The 19599-nt window shown below is 43.5% G+C and overlaps 1 protein-coding gene across 1 annotated transcript in view; it reads left to right on the top strand.

Annotated features, from left to right (window-relative positions):
* Positions 1 to 11952, top strand: part of PTPRJ (protein tyrosine phosphatase receptor type J) — a 169442-nt gene extending 157490 nt beyond the window's left edge. Inside the window, exons 20-25 of the mRNA XM_030864402.3 lie at positions 857 to 930; positions 1037 to 1171; positions 3905 to 4024; positions 6674 to 6834; positions 8169 to 8304; positions 10327 to 11952. Of these exons, the coding sequence (XP_030720262.2) occupies positions 857 to 930; positions 1037 to 1171; positions 3905 to 4024; positions 6674 to 6834; positions 8169 to 8304; positions 10327 to 10485 (785 nt within the window). The 3' untranslated portion in view covers positions 10486 to 11952. The remainder of the gene's footprint in view (positions 1 to 856; positions 931 to 1036; positions 1172 to 3904; positions 4025 to 6673; positions 6835 to 8168; positions 8305 to 10326) is intronic.
* Positions 11953 to 19599: the final 7647 nt, after the last annotated feature.

The raw sequence follows: 19599 nt of genomic DNA, 5'->3' as shown, positions 1-19599 counted from the left end.
CTGTTTCAGTTTTGTAAATAAGTTCATTTGTGTCATATCTTAGATTCCACATATACCACTTATAATAGTCTTATACATTCAGTTTATTCTTGCATTTGGGACTTTTTATAACAACTTTTTTTTATGAGAATAGAGAAAGTGTGAAAGTCTTAACTGAGTATCTACCCTTCTATACTGGAAAGGGCACTGGATTTGAATTCTGACTGCCATGCACCAGATGAAAGTGCTTGGAAAAATCACTTAATCTCTCTGACCCTCAGTTTCCTCCTCTTTAAAATGGGCGCAGAAGCTTGTAGTGTGGTTATAAGGAATAAATAACATTGCTGAGGGCCTTCCCTGGCTCATGGCACTCACCCAAGAATGGTAATAGTTGGTTTTGCCTGAGAAGGCGGTCTGGAGTGGTTAAGACCTTGGGACCTGTTGCCAGGCTGCCCGGGTTCTGACTGTGGCTCTGCCACTGACTAGCTCTGCCCAGGTGATCATGTAACTTGTCTGTGCCACAGTCACATCTGGTGACTGTGGGAATGAAATAAGGTCGTGGATGTAAAACGCCAAGCCATGCAGCTTCAAGGTGTGATGGAGCCCCTGCGTTGCCACACAGGGTTGGGTTGCCACACACAAGGTTGGGCTCTGCACCCATTTCTCGCATTAGAACAGGTTATGATGCAAACGAAAGGCCATTGCTTATGAATGCAAATAAACTTTACGGTGCTGTTGAGCCCAGGGCCTCACACATGGGACATTCTCCTAAATATCTGTTAGATAAATGAAAACGACAGTTTTTTCTCTTGTATTCAACTCACCTCACACCTTTGCTTCTATTCTAACATGGAACTTTTTTCTTTGAATGTCACAGACGATATTTCCCGTGTCAAACTTTCAGTCCATGCCCATTCAACTGACGACTACATCAATGCCAACTACATGCCTGTAAGTGGAGAGCGGGGCCCATAGTGCTGGCTGGTTAGGAGGAGATCCTCCTGCTGTCCTCTTGCTGTCTCTTTGAGGTTCAATATGTACTGCTTTCCATTTTTAGGGCTACCATTCCAAGAGAGAATTTATTGCCACACAAGGACCTTTACCCAACACTTTGAAAGATTTTTGGCGTATGGTTTGGGAGAAAAATGTCTATGCCGTTGTCATGCTGACCAAATGTGCTGAGCAGGGAAGGGTTAGTATCTTTTATTTTTATTATTATTCAGTTCAATTCGTTCATTCGTATTTACTGTGGGGGGAGGGTATCTTAAAAATGATTTGTCTTTTTTTAAAAAAACACTCCCCCACATATTAGCACCTCTGTTCTTAGAAGTGTGTTTTCTGACTTTTTCTCCTCTAAGAGAAAAGTTCTAGAAAAACGTTAAAAAATTCTATGTTATCATTACCTTCCTTTGTGGACAGAGAACAATGTTCTCTATTCATTAAGTCACTGCTGCTGGCATTAATGAACAGCAGGGGTTGGGTTAGTGAGGCGGAAGAAGGCATGTGCAGCTCCGTTGTTCATCAGCTCTGTGGATGAGTGCAAGCCCGACCTGCCTCCGAGCAACCAGCTGCACCTGTGACATGACCAATTGGACCAACTCAGTGATTTTCAAACTTAGTCTATAGCATTGGGACCCTTTCTTTATGCAAAATTTCTGATGTATCCCCAGAGAAGTCTCAGCAGTTCCCTCTCCCTTCTGATGGCCTGGAATCCTCCCAGCCACTTCCATCAAAGATAAGATTTCTTCTAGTAATAAAATCCCATCTTTCCATAAGTGGACCAAGGAGAATTGAAAAACATGGGCTAAATTCAGAAAGGCTGTGCCTGAGGAATAGGACCTAATGTGCTTTGTGAATTTTTTCATGAAGGTTTGTTACTTAAAGAATAGGATAGGAGTCAAGTCCCTTTTCTTTTTGGGCCATGCTAGTTCCCCAACCAGGAGATCGAACCTGTGCCCCCCTGCATTGGAAAGGCAGAATCTTAACCACTGGACCACCAGGGAAGTCCCAAGGAGTCAAGTCCCTAAGCCAGTGGTTCTGAAACTTTAACGTGCATCAGAGTCACCTGCAGGGTGGCTCCGCCTCCAGAGTTTCTAATTTAGAGGGTCTGTGCTGGACCTCCGAGTTGCATTTCTGACAATTCCCGCTGTTGCCGCTCCAGGGTGCATGCTTTGAGTAACAGTATCCCGGAGATAGTGCCAACCTGTCAGGCATCATTTCTTTTTTTCTTCTTTCTTTTTTTAATAGTAGAGCTTTTATTTATTTATTTAATTTTTGGCTGCCTTGAGTCTTCGTTGCTGCACTCAGGCTTTCTCTAGTTGTGGCGAGCGGGCTCTAGAGCCCAGGCTCAATAGTTGTGACGCACGGGCATAGTTGCTCCGCGGCATGTGAGATCTTCCCAGACCAGGGCTCGAACCCGTGTCCCCTGCATTGGCAGACGGATTCTTAACCACTGTGCCACCAGGGAAGTCCCTGGGCATCATTTCTTTTAATGTTCTGTTCTTTCACTTTAATTTAGCAGATGTTTATCCAGCCCCAAGTATGTGTAAGGTCCTGTGTTAGGGGCTGGGGTTGGAGGAAGGAAAGGTAACAAAGAACAGTTAAGAGGTGGTTCCCTTCATATTATGTGTGACACAGAAGGTTGGGTTCTGCACCCATTTCTCGCATTAGAACAGGTTATTATGCAAACAAAAGGCCATTGCTTATGAATGCAAATAAACTTTATGGTGCTGTTGAGCCCAGGGCCTCACACATGGGACATTCTCCTAAATATCTGTTAGATAAGTGAAAACGACATAGTTAAATTAACGAAGAACAAGAAGATGAATTTAACGGGTCCTTGTTCATCATCAGGTGGGAGAGAAGTGGATGTTACTGACCCTGGGTGACAGGGGAAGAGAGCCAGTGTATTTTCTGCACTAGATTCTCCATATATGTTATTTTTTCCTATAACAACCCTGTGAGGTGTTATTATTTTATAGATGGGGAAACTGAAGCTTAGAGTTTAAGAGCTTGCCCACAAGGTAGTAACATAAATCCAGCGGGTAAGAGACAACCTGGGCAAAAACTCCATGTCAGTGTGTGTCCCAGTCCTGTGTTCTTTCTTGGAGCAGTGGTCCAGAAGCCGGGATCTTTTAAAAAATACAGATCCCTGGGTCAGAGTCAGCATCTCTGGAGGTGGGAAGCAGGCATCTGTTTTTAAAGCAAAACAAACCTCCGAGGTGAGTCAGATATTAGTCAGGGTTAGAAACCATTGCAGGAGAGCACACTTTGGAAAGTTTAGAGAGAGAGTGTGTGTATATATGTGTGTGTGTGTTTTCAGTCAGTTACTAAATGGGGATTGAGGTAGTCTCAGAGAGCAGTTGTTTCCTGATTTTTATTTCTGTTCACATCTGCCCATTGACTTTATAAAAATCAAAGACCCCCAAATTATTTAATCTGATTCTCTTTATTGGTGTCCATATTTGTATTGCAATTAGTGTGTATCTAAAAGTATCGGGAAAAGTTCTCATTTCTTCTGCTGCTTAGGGTTATAGGTCAGTCGGAGAAGTTTAGTTCAGGGAGCAGTTAGTGGAATGGCTGCTGTAGGCCTGGGGGAACTGGGCGGGCATGGTGTCCCCTGTGAAGGAACAGCTGCTGCTTAGCTCTGAGTCAGAAATGGGGGCTCAGTGTTGGCTAGATCTTCTGATTTTTCAAGAGAAGCAAGAAATCTGGATTTTTATGGGAAAACTCCCAAATTTAAAAGAGTTGGCAGGAATCGTAAATTTTAAAAAACCCAAAATTCCAAGGGTCAGACAGAACCCACCTAAGGGATGGATTCAGACCCCGGGCGGTGCTAGTTTTCAATATCCGGTCTCCTTGTGAGGCTTTCGTGATGGTAGGTGGTTTGATCTGAGTCTTTGTATAAAAACACATTTTATTCTAGACCAAATGTGAGGAGTACTGGCCCTCCAAGCAGGCTCAGGACTATGGGGACATAACGGTGGCAATGACATCAGAAATTGTTCTACCAGAATGGACCATCAGAGACTTCACAGTGCAAAATGTAAGTAAGAGGTCAAGAAGGACAAGTCTCATATAACATTAACATATATAAACCTTGGGTTGATACTTTTTAGGTTGGTACTAACCAATTTTTTTATGCATCAGAATTATATTTTTGCTTTTTTCTTTACAGAATAAAACAATCCGTATCTGCATATACTCTAAGGCAACCCTTCGGCTTTGCTTTCTTAAAGAGCATTTCCTAAGTTGTTCTTAAATAAAGTGAATCTTAAGAGCATGGCTCAGTATCTGTACTCCTTTCCTTCCACTTCCACGTGACCTGCTCATAGAATTTTTGTTACAAATCAAGGCCGTTTTGGATTATTTGGTTGGAAGTATGACATCAGGAGTGGCCATTTGCTGTTGGAATAGTTTATAATGACAGTTACAATAATAGGATTCCAGGCCATATACACATGGCCTCCCTTCCCCCAAAATGTTATGAAAACAAATGCAGTTAAATTGTGTAGGCATTCTAGGAAGTCAGTTTATGTGTCCTTTTAATTTTGTAAAGGATGTTTAAAAATAGAATCAGTGTCATGAGCAACATTGATATCTTTTGATGGCTGCATAAATCAATATAACCCTCTGCAGTTTATATCAAAGGCATAAAAATACCCGTCCGCCTTTGATCTGGTGGTTCCAAGTTTGAGAATCTGCCCTAAAGAAATAATCTGAAATATAGGTGAAGGCTTATTATTCATAAAGATGTGTCTGAGTATTATTTATAATGGGGGGAAATATTTGGAAACCATGCAAATATCTAGCTTTTGGAGTATAGATAATGAAACTATAGGTTATCTAGTCACTGTATCATTATTCAGCTATTAGAAATGACGGCTATGGAGACTGCATAATTACCATGAGGAGAAGTTAGAGTGTAATTGAGGGAAATATACTAGGAGACAAAGTTTTATGCACATTATGAATAGTGCCTAAAAGAAAAACCTGGAAGTAGATTTAGTAGAGTTGCGTTTATGAGGGGCTGGTGGGCTGGTTTCCAGTCTATGAGAATTATCCTTGAAGATTTCATAAGTCATTTCATGCTCCACTGTTGTAGTATATTAACTCTTTGCTAATTGCCGTGTCTCAAAGGCTCTGGCCTCCATTAATACTTATTTCAGTTCCTCTCCTGGAGATGCCGTCAAAGCAGTTAATCATGTATTGAATGGGTCACATAAATAATGCAGTTCACCATAGCTGAGAATCCCTTAAAATGTCATACTTATTTCTATAGATTTCACCCATTTGAAACAGACTGGTTTATCCTTGGTTGCTTTCACTGCTTGGAGTTTGCCCTTGTGGAGGGGAATTGTGGATAGAATTGTCCACATCGTTAAAAAATTTACTATTATTTTTATTAACTAAACTCCAGACTTTCTTCTAATTTCATAGTTTTCCACTAAAGCCCTTTCCAGTTCAGGATCCAATCTAGGATACCACATGGCATTTAATAAAATATTATTTTTAATTGTACAAAATGCATGAATATATTTTCCCTTTAAAAAGTGGGAACATAACTGATAGGGCTGAAAGTGTCCTTTGCCTGTCACCTCTAACCTGAGCCTCTTTGCTCTTCTGTGGAGATAATACCGAAAGTCTGACCTTCCCCTCAGCTCTCTCCTTCTCCCCTCTTTTCTCTCATGGCTGGTTTCTTTCTTTGGATGAGTACTTATAATTAAATCTGTGAATGTTATGTTCCTGCGTGACGGGATTTCACAGTACCCTCTTCCCTCACTGCCCTTTTTTCTTACTGTCTTCCACATTTTGAATAATGTGAATGTACTGCTTTTATAATGTATATACATTAACAACAACAAAAGAAGCTTCAAAGGGTAGCTGTCATAAAGAAGATGGAAATGCCAGCAGTCCAGATATAGCTACACACAGGTGAGGCCAGTGCCCAGGTGTAGGCATAATGAGTATAGTTGAATCAGGAATGGGAATGGCCCAGCCTGGGTGGAGTTCTGATAATTAAAGGTATGTGCTTTGGTCCAGGTAGGAAACCAGTCTGCATAATAACTAACTCTGTTATAATAAGCTTCACTTTCTATTGTCTATCTGAAGTCGAAATAGATGCCCTTTCTCAAAGCCCTACAGCTCTAAGTATTTACTTGGTGCTTGCCGGTTGCCTATCACTTTATTAAATTCTTTGTAAGACGTGAATTATGAGTCATTTCTTGCCCCGAAGGCACTGACTATCGTAGTTGTATTTGTATAAATTTATTTTTGGTCAGTGACATTTCCAGGTGGGCTCAAGGGGTGGGGTTTATGAATCTCTAAGGAGGTGTAGGTGTAAGAATGTGAGCACATTATTGGCAGGAGGCTGGATTGGAAGGGGAAGATTCTGAATTCAAAATCGAAGGATGAGAGACTTCTGCCTCTGAGCTGAGTGTTAAGAGAAGTTGTTTCACTTCTTGGAACCTTCCTCCTCCTTTTTTAAAGGGGGATCATAAACCCTCCTGCTTGGCATGTTATGAGGATTTGATGAGCACTTTATCAGCTGTTGTACCAATGGACCATTCTAATTTGTGGTCATGACCACTTCTGCTGAGCTGCCTTTCAGCTGAGCCGTGCAGTTCAGTCTTCAGGTACTGCTTGATCTAGCTTGCCTTTCTCTCTGGATCTTACAACTTTTCTTGGCTTTTAGATCCAGACAAGTGAGAGTCACACTCTGCGTCAGTTCCATTTCACCTCCTGGCCTGACCATGGCGTTCCCGACACCACTGACCTGCTCATCAACTTCCGGTACCTTGTTCGTGACTACATGAAGCAGAGTCCTCCTGAGTCACCGATTCTGGTGCACTGCAGGTATGCAGATGGCTGTCCGTGTGTGACAGATTTCAAACGTACTTATAAATATGGACACTTTTGAAAAAAAAAAAAAACCCTAAGAGGGAATGCAATAGGTATTTACAAATTCAAGAAAGGTTTGGATAAGGGACCAATAAGGAATTAGGGCTTATTCCCTAAGCCTTTGACTTTAGAACGGGGGTTGGCAAACTATAGCCTGTGGGTCAGATCTGGTCACCTGCCTGTATTTAAAAAAAAATCATAATATATTTAAATTTCTTTCTTATTTATAATATTTTGTTTTGAAATATTTCAACCTTACAAAAGTATGGAGAATAATAACAATTTAATCAGGCACAACAAGATGCCATATATGTTTCTTTTTGTTAACAATACGTTACAGATATAATTAAAGTCTCTGCTTACTAGTCTCCTATCCCATTTGCCTTCTTACATAGGTGAATGTGGTCCTAAAGTTTATCTGTATCATTCCCTTCTGTGCTTTTATATTTTATTACATATGTACGTAACTCTATGGTTTTATATACTTTAAACTTTTACCAGATTTTATAATGTATACATCATTCTGCAACCTGTTTTGTTTAGCATTTTGGTTTGCTGTTTAACAATGTTGAAACACATAACTCTGGTTCATTTTATTTATTTAAAAATATTTTTTCCACATGTAAAAACTGCCTGTAAATTAATGAATACAACATAATGAATACAACAGTGATGAGTTTGGAGATGAGTATACCCCTGTGAAACCATCACCACAGTCTATTTGGCTGTCTGTTTTTGTAAATACAGTATTATTGGAACACAGCCATGTCCATTTGGTTACATATTGTCTATAGTTACTTTTATGCTATAGTGGCAGAAAGAGTTGATTTGCAAAGTCTGAGAAGCTGAAGATATTTACTCTCTGGCCCTTAACAGAAAAAGGTTGCCACCCTCTCCTCCAGAACAATAGGAAATTAGCTTTGAAGCTGAAGGAATTGATTTTAGGACAGAAGAAGGGAGGGACTTTGTTGCCCTCTGGGGAATAAATTGATGGAACTTGCCAACCTAGATACAGTGGCGACTTCAATGGGACTGAGATTCAAGATGCTCTAGCAAGGTGTTTTATTTGTGGCATTTGACATGAAAGTCACTTTAAGACTTGGGCCCCAGTTCTAAGCTAGTACAGTCTGATTTGAAAGGTTTCAATTGAACCAATTGGTAATGGTCCTGGGCTTGACCCTCAAAGCCTGATAGTGGAGGAGAGTAAGATATATGTATAAATGGGGAAATGGGAGAGTTTTACAGTAGAGGTAACCCATGCTGACATGCTCATTTCCCCTTTTTTTCAGTGCTGGGGTGGGAAGGACGGGCACTTTCATTGCCATCGATCGTCTTATCTATCAGATGGAGGACGAGAACACTGTGGATGTGTACGGGATTGTGTATGACCTTCGAATGCACAGGCCTTTAATGGTGCAGACAGAGGTGAGCCCAATGTCTGTGTCTGACAATTCCCCCTTCCCTTCTGTGTTTAAAAGATGGCATCATGTCACGCACTTGTGTTAAAATATTCCACCCTTCCAGATCTTTCTGGCTTTTGGCTGTGAGGTGGATTTCTTTCAAGACCTTAAAGTGATGTGGGATTGAACTACCCCACGATACCCGATGCAGTGACATAGTTGTCCTGATAGCAGCAATGGAGCTACAAACCGAGACAGTATCAGGATTCCTCACCTTGCTGCCACTGACTCACCAAATAATCTTAGCAAGTCTCTGAACTTTGGCTTCCGGGTTTTAAACTCATGAAACTGGTCTTTTCAACTCTTGATTTCTAAGAAGGTCTGACCATTCTTAAAATAAGCTAATGAAATGGACTCATCAAATATTAATGATACGAAATAGGATAATGCCGCTTTAAGCTTTAACACAGCAATATATCCTCACCCTGCCTTGTAAATGTTAAAGAACATCAATCCTCATGGCTGCGGGAGGATGGTGACCAATTGGGAACATGCATGCTTAATATCTACAGTGTCGTTTATGTAAAACTGCTGGGTTTGGCTTTCCCTGAAATGTTCCTGATAAACTATGTGTTCAAGGCATGTTCTCAACACGTGTATTGGGAAATAGCCTTCCTCAAAGCTGTCTGGATGAATGCTCCCGGCCAGGATAGAGCAGAATATTAACCTTGTGTCAGGCCGTCACCCTGAACCAATTCAGAACTCTATGAGTATGTGTTGTGTTTCTGAGTCCAGCAGGGAATGTTCTGGAGGCCTGGGTGCGTTGTGTGCTTTGGGATGGCGCAGCGTGGCTGTGGTGGGAAGAGCGGAAGTCACCTCCTGCGTTGGTGGGGACAGAGATCTCCTGTTTTCTGCTGTAATTAATATATAGAGTCGTAGTTATCAATCTTTTATCCGCTTCTGAGAAACACAGAAATCTTATACCTGCTTACAAATGTTCTCATCCCTTTTTAAAATATTTTGAAAATAATATAAATTTGTTCATATCAAAAAAATTTAACAGTACAGGATTATACAGAGGACGTTTTTCTCTTTTACTTTTTCTTCCCCAGTTCCACTCCCTAGAGGTAGCTAGTGTTTACAGCTTGCATGTATCTTTACAGGCTTCTTTATGTACCTCTGTTAAAAAAAAATATACACACACACACACACACACAGAGCATATTTTAAAAATTGGATCTTATTTTGTAGGTAATGCTGCCCTGTGATGTTTTTCTCCTCTAACAGCATTATGGATATCTTTCAGCATATACCCTTTCTTCCTCTTTTTTTTTTTGCGGTACGTGGGTCTCTCACTGTTACAGCCTCTCCCATTGCGGAGCACAGGCTCCGGATGCGCAGGCTCAGAGGCCATGGCTCACGGGCCCAGCCGCTCCGCGCCATGTGGGATCTTCCCGGACCGGGGCACGAACCCGCGTTCCCTACATCGGCAGGCGGACTCTCAACCACTGCACCACCAGGGCCTTTCTTCCTCTTTTTAATGGCTACCTGCAGATTCTGATGTGCTTGCCTGAAGCATGGGGACCTTCAGGTCTACCCCAATCAGTACCCCTGTCTCTACACCCCCTTCAGGATGGGGACCCCCAACTCGGTCCTGATCATCCCCCTTTAACCCACCCCCTCTGTTGAGAATCACAGCTTATTCATTCTCCACATCCCCCCTAGCCAAGAAAACCCTGCTGGACTTTTTAGTGCATTATTTCCTCCACGTTCTTTCTTTGCCCTTCCCCAAGATTCTGGTACTTTTCCTTGGTGCAGGGAGGTGCGGGGAGTGCGCCGCTCTCATTGAGACCCATTAATGATGAGAACCTTGCTGTCCGTGGTTTCAGATTTCACCACTATGTTATTACCCCTTGACCTACGTGAACTTGGAGTGTTCACTGTGGGGTGGGTGGGGTTGGAGGGCGGTAATCTGTTTGAAAAAAACCTTGGGTGCGCACCTTCAGGACCTGTGCTCATTTGTTTTCTCTCTTTCTTTTTCTAACAGGACCAGTATGTTTTCCTCAATCAGTGTGTTTTGGATATTATCAGATCCCAGAAGGACTCGAAAGTAGATCTCATCTACCAGAACACAACTGCAATGACAATCTACGAAAACCTTGCACCAGTGACCGCGTTCGGAAAGACAAATGGTTACATTGCCTAAATTCCAAAGGAAAACCTTTCTGGAGTTAACCAGACCGTCACACCCACAGCAGAGGAAAATGCCCCGATGTTGACATGTTTTTATATGTCTAGTATCCTAATTCTTTGTTCCGTTTTGTTAGAACTAATTTGAGAGTGTGAAGCTGCGCATGTGAAACATGACAAGTGAGAAGTTGGGGCTGTCAGGGGCTGTGGATGGGTAGTGAGCAAATCAACTATGTTTCTGATTATCAGTGGGATGAGTTCCCTTTTTTTTTTTTCTTGAGAATTACAGAACACCAGGAAAAGTGAGCTATGATTTTTTTTTCTTTTACAAGACATTCTTTTTTAAAAAGACTATTTTATATGATTCACATGCTAAAGCCAGGATTGTGTTAGGTTGAATATATTTTAAGTATCAGAGGTCTATTTTTACCTACTGTATCTTGGAATCTAGCTGATGGAAAATACATAATAGTGGATGATTATCATGTAGGGAGGGCTACGTGGTACCTCTCCTGCCTGGGTTTTCTATTTGAACATGTGCCTTTTCTGAATTATGCTTCCACAGGTAAAACTCAGTAGATCTCTATTTTTGTATTGAATCTCATAATTGGACTATGTGGAATATTTAAACAGTAGTTTAGTATCAGAGGTTCAGCCTTCTTAGTAACATTCCTGTTCTCATTTGATTAGAGGAGATCCTCCCCAACTTCCTCCATCCCCTGTTTTGTGCTCTATTCTTTCTTCCCTTTTCCCCTCCTATTTTTCCCCAAAGACACTTCTGATGGCCACATTTTCTGCCCATTGGTTGGGCAAGAGTGGAAACTAAACTATCACCGTGAGAATTTCGGGGTGGGGGAAGGTCGGGGGGAAGCAGAGGAACCCTTCAGTGACACAATAATCTTTTATTGTCCCCATTTGATCTTTTTTCTCATTTCTGTATGTGGTAAGAAGGATTATTTAAAGGTGCAATATGTGACTTAGTGATTCATGATGCTCTAGGTTTTTAGTAACGTTTTACTCAGGTTGGCATTTTATGTGTCTCTGTGTGTCCGTGTATGTGTGTGTGTGTTTTTAAAAGCGTGGCAATCTGCGAACACTTCCGTGTGAAAACAGTGTCAGATGAATCCCTCCTTCCGTAGAGTCTACTGGCTTTAGTCTGTATCTGCAGTGACACATACCCGTATCTGCTGTATATATATATACTAAACTCTTAAAACAGTCATTCCTTGGAACTGAGGTGTACAAAGTTCAAATTTGTATCAAAGATGTAATTATTATTTTTAAAACTTCTTTTCACTATACTGCTGCTGTAATTACTTTGATTTTTTTAAAGTGTAGGTTGATTTTTGTTGTTGTTGTTTTTGGCTTTCAGGTATGTGTATCCACCGAGAATTTCAGAATCTATGTGGATTTATTTTATTGGTACATAATCTGTAAACTTCTCAAGGCATTAACATGAAAGGATTTGTTTCTTTTTATTTTATATTGTGGCTCAGGTTATATTTTGAAGATGTGTTGAGTTTCTCCTCCAATAGGCAATGAAGTGTACAAGGTCTTATGAAGGAATGACCAAGTCCCTGGAGTCCTGTGGCCGTTTCCCACAGTCATAAATCCTGCTGTAAACATAGGACGATGTGTCCTATTGAAAATGGGAGCGGCGTGCCCTGGTCACCGTGGATCTGTGGGATCCTGTCTCCTGACCCTGCCATGCTCCTTAACTCACCGGCACTTTGATCACTGACTGGACAGTTGGGTATCTTAGGGTCACGAAGGGGGAACCACCGCGTACAGAAAGCCCTTGATTCGGTTCAGAGGTCGGGTGCTGCACGTCTTTTGTCTCCCTCTCCCTTTGAGGTACTGAAAGAAATAAAGGAGAAGTGGTAATGGTGTCGTGTTTTGGGAGAACCTTACTTCCCAAATGGAAATTGCACTTTTTGCTGAATCCTTTGCTCTCTTTGGTAGAAAGCAGTTTGTTCAGTATCAGGCCCTTGGAGGAGTGGGCTGGCCAGGCCAGGCCAGGCTGGGTCCTCCTCTTCGGCTCTGAAGGTCTGCATCAGGGAAGCCGTGCTGTCCCGGGGTGTTGAGGAAAGCTGGGTTTGGGCGATTGCTTCCAAGCCTTCACACTTGGAAGGCTGCCCCTTGCACGCAGATCTTGGAGGGTTCCGTAACTTCTTCAGTGGTCCCTGTTCAGGCAGCAGTTCTGTGGGTCACACCCCTTCCCACTCCAATTTGTCAGGAAACCACGGTGATGGGTGCCAGTGTACCAAATCCCATGTAGATGTACGCCCTGCCCACGTCACTGCCGCTGCCGTGGAGAAGTCGGAGGGAAGGACTTAACTCGAAAAATTCCTTTAAAAGATGAAAGCAACAATAATCATAAACATATTGTGTCAAAATGCAAAACCCAGAAATCTTCCTCCCTTCCGCCTGGGATGATCTTGGGAAATGGGCAGCAGCCACTCTCAGACGTCATTCCCAATCCTGGGAGGAAGGCTTGTGGTGGAGAGGCCTGGATTCCAAATGGGCAGGTCACACGAAGGTCAGGACGCTTCTCTGCATCCTGAAGAGACCTGGCGATGGGCCAAGGGTGGGGGGGGGTTGGTGAGGGTATTTATAGCACAGAGAAAAGGGAAGATTAATGTGTAAATATAAAGGACACCTGGGCTGGGGGTTGGTCCCAGAAAAGAGAAAGTACTTTTGAGTTCCTGCCCCCAGCCCTTCCAGGAGCAATGGAACAGTGAACAATGAACCCAACTTTGAGGAGTCCAGTGGAATCGTGGGGATGGTGTGATCGCCCTTGCTTAGTATTTGACAGTTGCATACAGAAAACCAGCCAGGATGGGATGAGTTAGTTTGGGGGATTTGGGCCATTGATATCTTCTCCCAAGAGCAAGGACGTTTTGTCTGCAAAGTTAAATCTCATGATGATTGGCCCCAGTAGGAAGTGACATTTGGGTCTGTTCCCTGTGGCCGTGTAACAACCATTAGATTTTGGCATAACTGACTCCGCTGGATTTGGGCATCACCAAGTCATAGGCTCCTGGGGTTGGGGCCAACTGTGCAGATGATTCATGTTCGCTTTTCATCTGGGATGAAAAAGCCTGGTTTTCTTTTGAAATGCTCGATTGCACTTGCTGAGCGAATAAACGAGTCTTGGTGACCGATGTCGATTTGCCTCCAAAGTCCAAGTTCTGAGTTTTCAGACTATGTGTAGCAGTCGAGTATTTAACATACTGTAGCTTTTTTTCCCTTGGGGACACCTATGAATAGGATGTTGATGTGGACTCTAAAACTGTAATTTTCTTGTAACAATTTTGGAATGATGCATATTTCTAATGTTTGTTATACTTGTACAGAGTATTGCTGTTGGTTGCTTTTTTTTTTGGTTTGTTTTTTAAGGAAAAAAATGGCCTGAAAAAAAATTTTTTTAAAAGACATAATTACCAAATATAAAAAATGTCAACACATCATGCCTCTGTTTGACTCTCCCCCTCCTTGCTTTATGTCCACATCATTTCACTTACCGAGCCATTTAGTTTCCTGCATTCAGCTGGGGCATCCTTAACAAAAACACGTTTCCCTTGGGATTTTCCCACATCGTTTTGGTTTGCCAGGGCTGCTGTAACAAAGTACAACAGACTGGGGGGCTTAAACAACAGAAATGTATCATCTCGCAGTTCTGGAGGTTAGAAGTCTGAGATCGAGGTGTCAGCAGGTTGGTTTCCTCCGAGGCCTCTCTCCTTGGCTGGTGGACGACCATCTCCCCCTTTGTCTTCACATGGTCGTCCCTCTGTGTGTCCTAATCTCTTCTTATAAGGACAGCAGTCACAATAGATTACAGCGCACTCTAATGACCTCATTTTACCTTACTTACCTCTTGAAAGAGTCTGTCTCCAAATACAGTTGCATTCAGAGGCACTGGGTGTTAGGACTTTAACATACGAACTTTGGGGGCACGTAATTCAGCCCAAAACACACATGGAGGGTGAGGAAGTGGAGACCTGGGGGAAATGAGCGTGCAGCTCAGGTGTGGCTGCCTGTGCTCACAGAGGGTCGGATGTGGCTCTGCAGGTGGACACACACCCACTCGGGGGTGGCTCATATGCCTTAGGCAAGCCTCCGGAACTTTTAGAGGGTTTTCTGGTTGATGGATTTGGGGAATCTCAATTGCTGGGAGACTGTGGCAGTTTGGGTATGTTTTCTTTCATCTCACTCCCTTATGCCTGATGCAAACTCTAAGTAGACGGAGATGATTCTAAGATCTCTCTTATTCCTCTTGTCCGAAACAAATTAATCTATTCGACAGCGATGTCCTGAGTACCTGCTACACACCAGCCACTATACCTTGGAGGCTGAGGGTTCTACTGTGAACAAAATGGACAGAAATCTCTGCCCTCATGGAACTTACATCCTGATAAGAGGAGGCAGACAAACAACATACATAAATAAAATCTTTAGTTTGTTAGATGATGAAAGTAAGGAGAAAAATAGCATTTCACACCCAGACGCACCAACTGGTTTTCACACACAAGGCAGTGCAGCCACATCGTGTCAAGGAGAAAGTGTCGCAACACGCTCTCCACCCAACCCCTGACTGACTTACTGTTTGGTCGGCGGCAGTGCCCACTCCTCGGGTCCATCAGGGACACAGAGGGTGAACGCAGCACAAGTCCTGCCTGTAAGAAGTGGACAGTCTAGAGGGAGTGGCCAGGGGCATGTGTGATGCAAACGCACAACAAACCCCGCGAAATACTGGAGATGATAAAGGAACAGGTGACAGGGGTCCCAGGAGCATAAGGGGGGGTGGCATGTGAGGCAAGTCTTAAGCAGGATTTTAGTTGGAGGATATAAGGGGGGAGGCAGGGGGTGAATGTGCCCTTTTGGAGGATGGTGAGGGCTTCAGGATGAGGGCGTGCAGGGAAGGGTGAGGTGAGGTGAGCTGAGGTGGTGCCTGATGACCCTGGCAGGGAAGAGCCCTAGGATTGTAAGCCTGGTTGATTAAAACCGTCTCACCTTTAAGACGTGTGTGTGTGTGTGTGTGTGTGTATACGTAAGTAAACTTACACACAGACATATATACACACAATTTTGCCTTCTCTATTTTCTTTGCATGGAAACTGCACAGTGGTCGCAGGGGTGAGTGACCACAATAGGATGGAAGGAAGGACACCACCAGACCCTTGACTGGTTAGTGGGAGTAAAGGGTATACTTTCTTGCACAGAACAGGCCACACTGTGGCACGTTCAGTGGGAGACACGTTTGCCCGGGCCTCCAGGTCCCACTAGGTCCTCAGTGGTCATTGCCATCGGGCAGGGCACACGGGGTCCTGTCAGATCTTTCATTTCCCTTTTTGCTGATCGCACCCTCTCAATCCCTTTCTCTCTTTCCCCACCTCTTCCCTTTCTTCCTCATTTCTCATCCTCCTTGCCTGTCCCAACCATCTGGAGACTACAGCTAAATGCTGGCCTGCTTGCCAAGTCAAAATAACTACTGACAATTCCAGCACATTCCTGAGTTGTTTATTTGAAATACTGGGCGAAATCAGGTCAGTTTTCCAGGCATGGATTCCCATAGTATGTCCAGGTCTGCCCGAGATCCCTTGCTGTAATTACTTTCCTGATTAGGCAAAAAGCACAGGTCTGGAGCATACGACAATGGAATTATTCCAGACATGATTACTTGCCTCATCGAGGACAGAAAATATTTTGCTTTTAAAGAGATGCTTCCAGATCTATGGTGGTAGGAAGGATGGTTCGGGTCCAGAAGCTTGGAGGCCTGAGCTTTAGTTCTCCCCCTGCCCAAACTGACTGAGTGGAAATCACAGAACTTTTCGACTTTTGATAAGCATCTTTAAAAAACAAACTTTTTATTTTATATTGGAGTATAGTTGATTAACAATGTTGTGTTAGTTTCAGGTGTACAGCAAAGGGATTCAGTTTTACATATACAAGTATCTATTCTTTTTCCAATTCTTTTCCCATTTAGGGATTGAGCAGAGTTCCCTGTGCTATACAATAGGTCCTTGTTGGTTATGCATTTAAAATATAGCAGTGTGTACATGTCAATCCCAAACTCCCTAACTATCTTCCCCCCCGCTTCCCCCCAGTCACCATATGTTCGTTCTCTTAAAAAAACAAAACAAAACAAATGATAAGCAGTAGATGACAGAGAGCTGAAGTTTGCCCGAGGTGTCTGGAATGCAGCATCTGTGGCTTGTTGAATACACAGCCCTGAGTACCCGAGAGGAGTTGGGTGCTGGTGGATGTCTTCTAGTTAAAGCTGAGGAAGTTTAAGAGACTCAGTTCCCTAGGAGGGCATCTTCCCACAAGTGTTTTGAATGGTCATCTGACCATTACAAGTTCAACTGGGAAGGGCCCATCTTCATGTCCCAGCAGAGAGGGGCCTTGAGGGTAAGTTCAGGAAGAAAGAAGCTGGCAGGTAGGAGTGTGGTTATACTTTTGATGCTGTAACATGCTGAGACACTCAGCGCATTGCCTGGGATATATTAAACACCTAGTAAATGTAGCTGTTTATTTATCGATTTAAATTTGTATTGATCATGTCCTACAGGCTGGCAGTGGGCCCTCGGTGTGTACATTTGTGAACAAAGCAGGCATGATCCCTGTCCCTGTGGAATTGAAGGGCCTATGGGAGCGACAGGAAACTTAGAAGGAATCGAACCCGTATCTATCGTCACAGTGCGGCTGGAGTGAGAGGCCAGCCCCGGAGGGAGTGGGCAGGAGGGGCAGCCAAGACCCTGAGGCAGGAATGAAGCTGCACTTCTGAAGAGCAGTGAGAAGGCTGTGGTCTTCAGGGCCTCGCTGGTGAGGAAGCTAAGGGCACAATATGAAGCCGGAGACAATCGGGAGTGAGTCGGTGAGTCGGGCTGCGTGAGCCGCGTGGGGAGATGGGAAGTTAGCCTACAAGCCGTGGGAGGCCATCAGAGTTTCCACAACAGAGTGTGCTGATGTGCCGGTCACTGCATGGAGAACGGGTTGTAGGAGGGGAGCCTGGAAGCAGGGGAGCCTGTTAGAGGCTCTGCCTTAGGGATGGTTTTGGAAATAGTTGATGGTCACTTGTGAGGGAAGTGGCAGTGAATTTGGAGAGATGGGTGGATCTGAGACATGTGATGATGGTGGCCTGATGCATTCCCTCTCCTTTGTTTTGGACTTAAGACAAGGCCGCCCTGCAATTTGCTTTGGCCCATAGATGTGAACAGAAGTACTCATTCCAAATCTAGTCCATATGAGATTTTGCTTGATTTTGTTCTCCCTCTTCATTGCCATGAAAATGACCTCCCCTGGGCAGCTGCTCCACGAGCCTGGGCCCCAGAATGAATAGAGCTGCCCAGCCAAGCCCGCCAGGACTCTACCTTGGAGCAGAGCTACAGGGCCTAGGCCTGTCTAGGTCAGCTGGCTCCTAAGTGATCCATGAGGATAATTTATTCCATGAGAATCTATGACTTTGGGGTCATTTGTTATGTGGCATTTTTGTGGCAATTACTAACTAAAACACAGCCCCATAACTAGTAATAGGCAGAACTGGAATTTGAATCAACTCCGAAGTTTGGTTCTTAGTCATCTCTTTCAACAGTAGATGAGTTCGTTTAAAATGTAGTCAGTTTCTTAGCACAGGCAATTAGGAACAGAACCTGGAGGTATCTGACATGTGAGAGAAAACAGTAAGGATCTGCCTACATCTCTATCCTAGAGGCCTTCACTAAAGATTATGTTATAGTTAGTTACGCTGGGCTTTTTTTTTTTTTTGGCCACACCACGTGGCACGCAGGATCTTAGTTCCCTGACCAGGGATCAAACCCGTGCCCCCTGCAGTGGAAGCGTGGAGTCTTAACCACTGTACCACCAGGGAAGGCCCTCTGCTAGGCTTCTTTCTGGGCTGGGGGAACAAATCCACATTCTTCATGCTTTAATTCAGGCCAAACTTGTCCCAGAACTTTATGCATATACTATTGGTTTGGTCCAGGCAGGAAGGTACAAGCAACCTTCACATTCTATCAGTGGCCTATTGTTAACTGGATACTGTTCAAAAACCAGGCTAAACTGCAAAACGGGCCAGCATTCAAGTGTTGCCTTCTTCTAGCACTTAATTTGATAAAGAATACCCAGGTGTAGCCTAGAAACTGAGGTATCATGGTGTTACTGAACTCAGGTTCAGCTGCTCATCCCTCAAGAATCCAATACTGAGAAATAGGTGCTGGGTAAAAGGAAAGACAGTTTTATTGAGGAAGCTGGCAATGCTGGGTAGAAGGTGGACTCGTGTCCCAAAGAACCAACTCCCTGTTGCCGACTGGGGGCAAGAGGTTTTAAGGGGGAGTTTCCAGGGTGTATAGGCAGGGGGTGGGGGGTCTACATGCAGAACAGCACAGTCAGCTCTGACAATCATCTTGACATTGGTCATAGGGCAGTTTGATGAATGTCATCTTGATTGTTTTAAATACAGTTAATCTTCAGTTCCAGGGCTGGTTTGTTCCCATTTCCTTGAGGCCAGTTCTCGGGGTTGTGCAGATGGAGCTCTTATGTCATGGCTACAGTCTGGGCATCATGTAGTTAACTTCGTTTACCAGGTGGGGGTTTTAATATCTGCAAAACAACTCAAAGAATATGGCTCAGAATATTCTCTACATCCCTTGAGGAGGAGCTAAATGTCCTTGACTTTGTTTAATGGCTAAACTATCATTATTTTGTCTTGTTTGGCTGTTGTTCTTTGCTTCTGCATTTTCTCACTTTTCTGATTAAATTTATTCTTTGGGTAAAGTTCTTCTACAGACAAGAGGCAGGCAGAGGACATGGGTGGGTGCGGGGGGAGTGGGGGAGGTCTGACCTAGGAAGACTCCATAGCGTCCTGCTCAGCTACAATGGGGGGAAAAATCAAGTGATCACCTGGGCTGTTATAACATGTAAAGCTGAAGTGAGAAAAACAATTTATAGAACTATAAGAAAACAATTCTAGTAAACAATTAGGTAAGCACATAAGAAGACAAGAAAGACAACTCCAGAATAATGTAACCGTGGGGTCCTGAGTGGCTTTTATCTTCACTTTCCTAAACTTTCTAATTTTCCCCAATGAGTATGGAGTACTTGTTGAGACTAATTAAAACTTCAGCATTTT

Source organism: Globicephala melas, chromosome 8 (genome assembly GCF_963455315.2).
Source record: "Globicephala melas chromosome 8, mGloMel1.2, whole genome shotgun sequence".
In the NCBI taxonomy this organism is placed as follows: domain Eukaryota; kingdom Metazoa; phylum Chordata; class Mammalia; order Artiodactyla; family Delphinidae; genus Globicephala; species Globicephala melas.
This window is presented reverse-complemented; position numbering and strand designations above follow the sequence as displayed.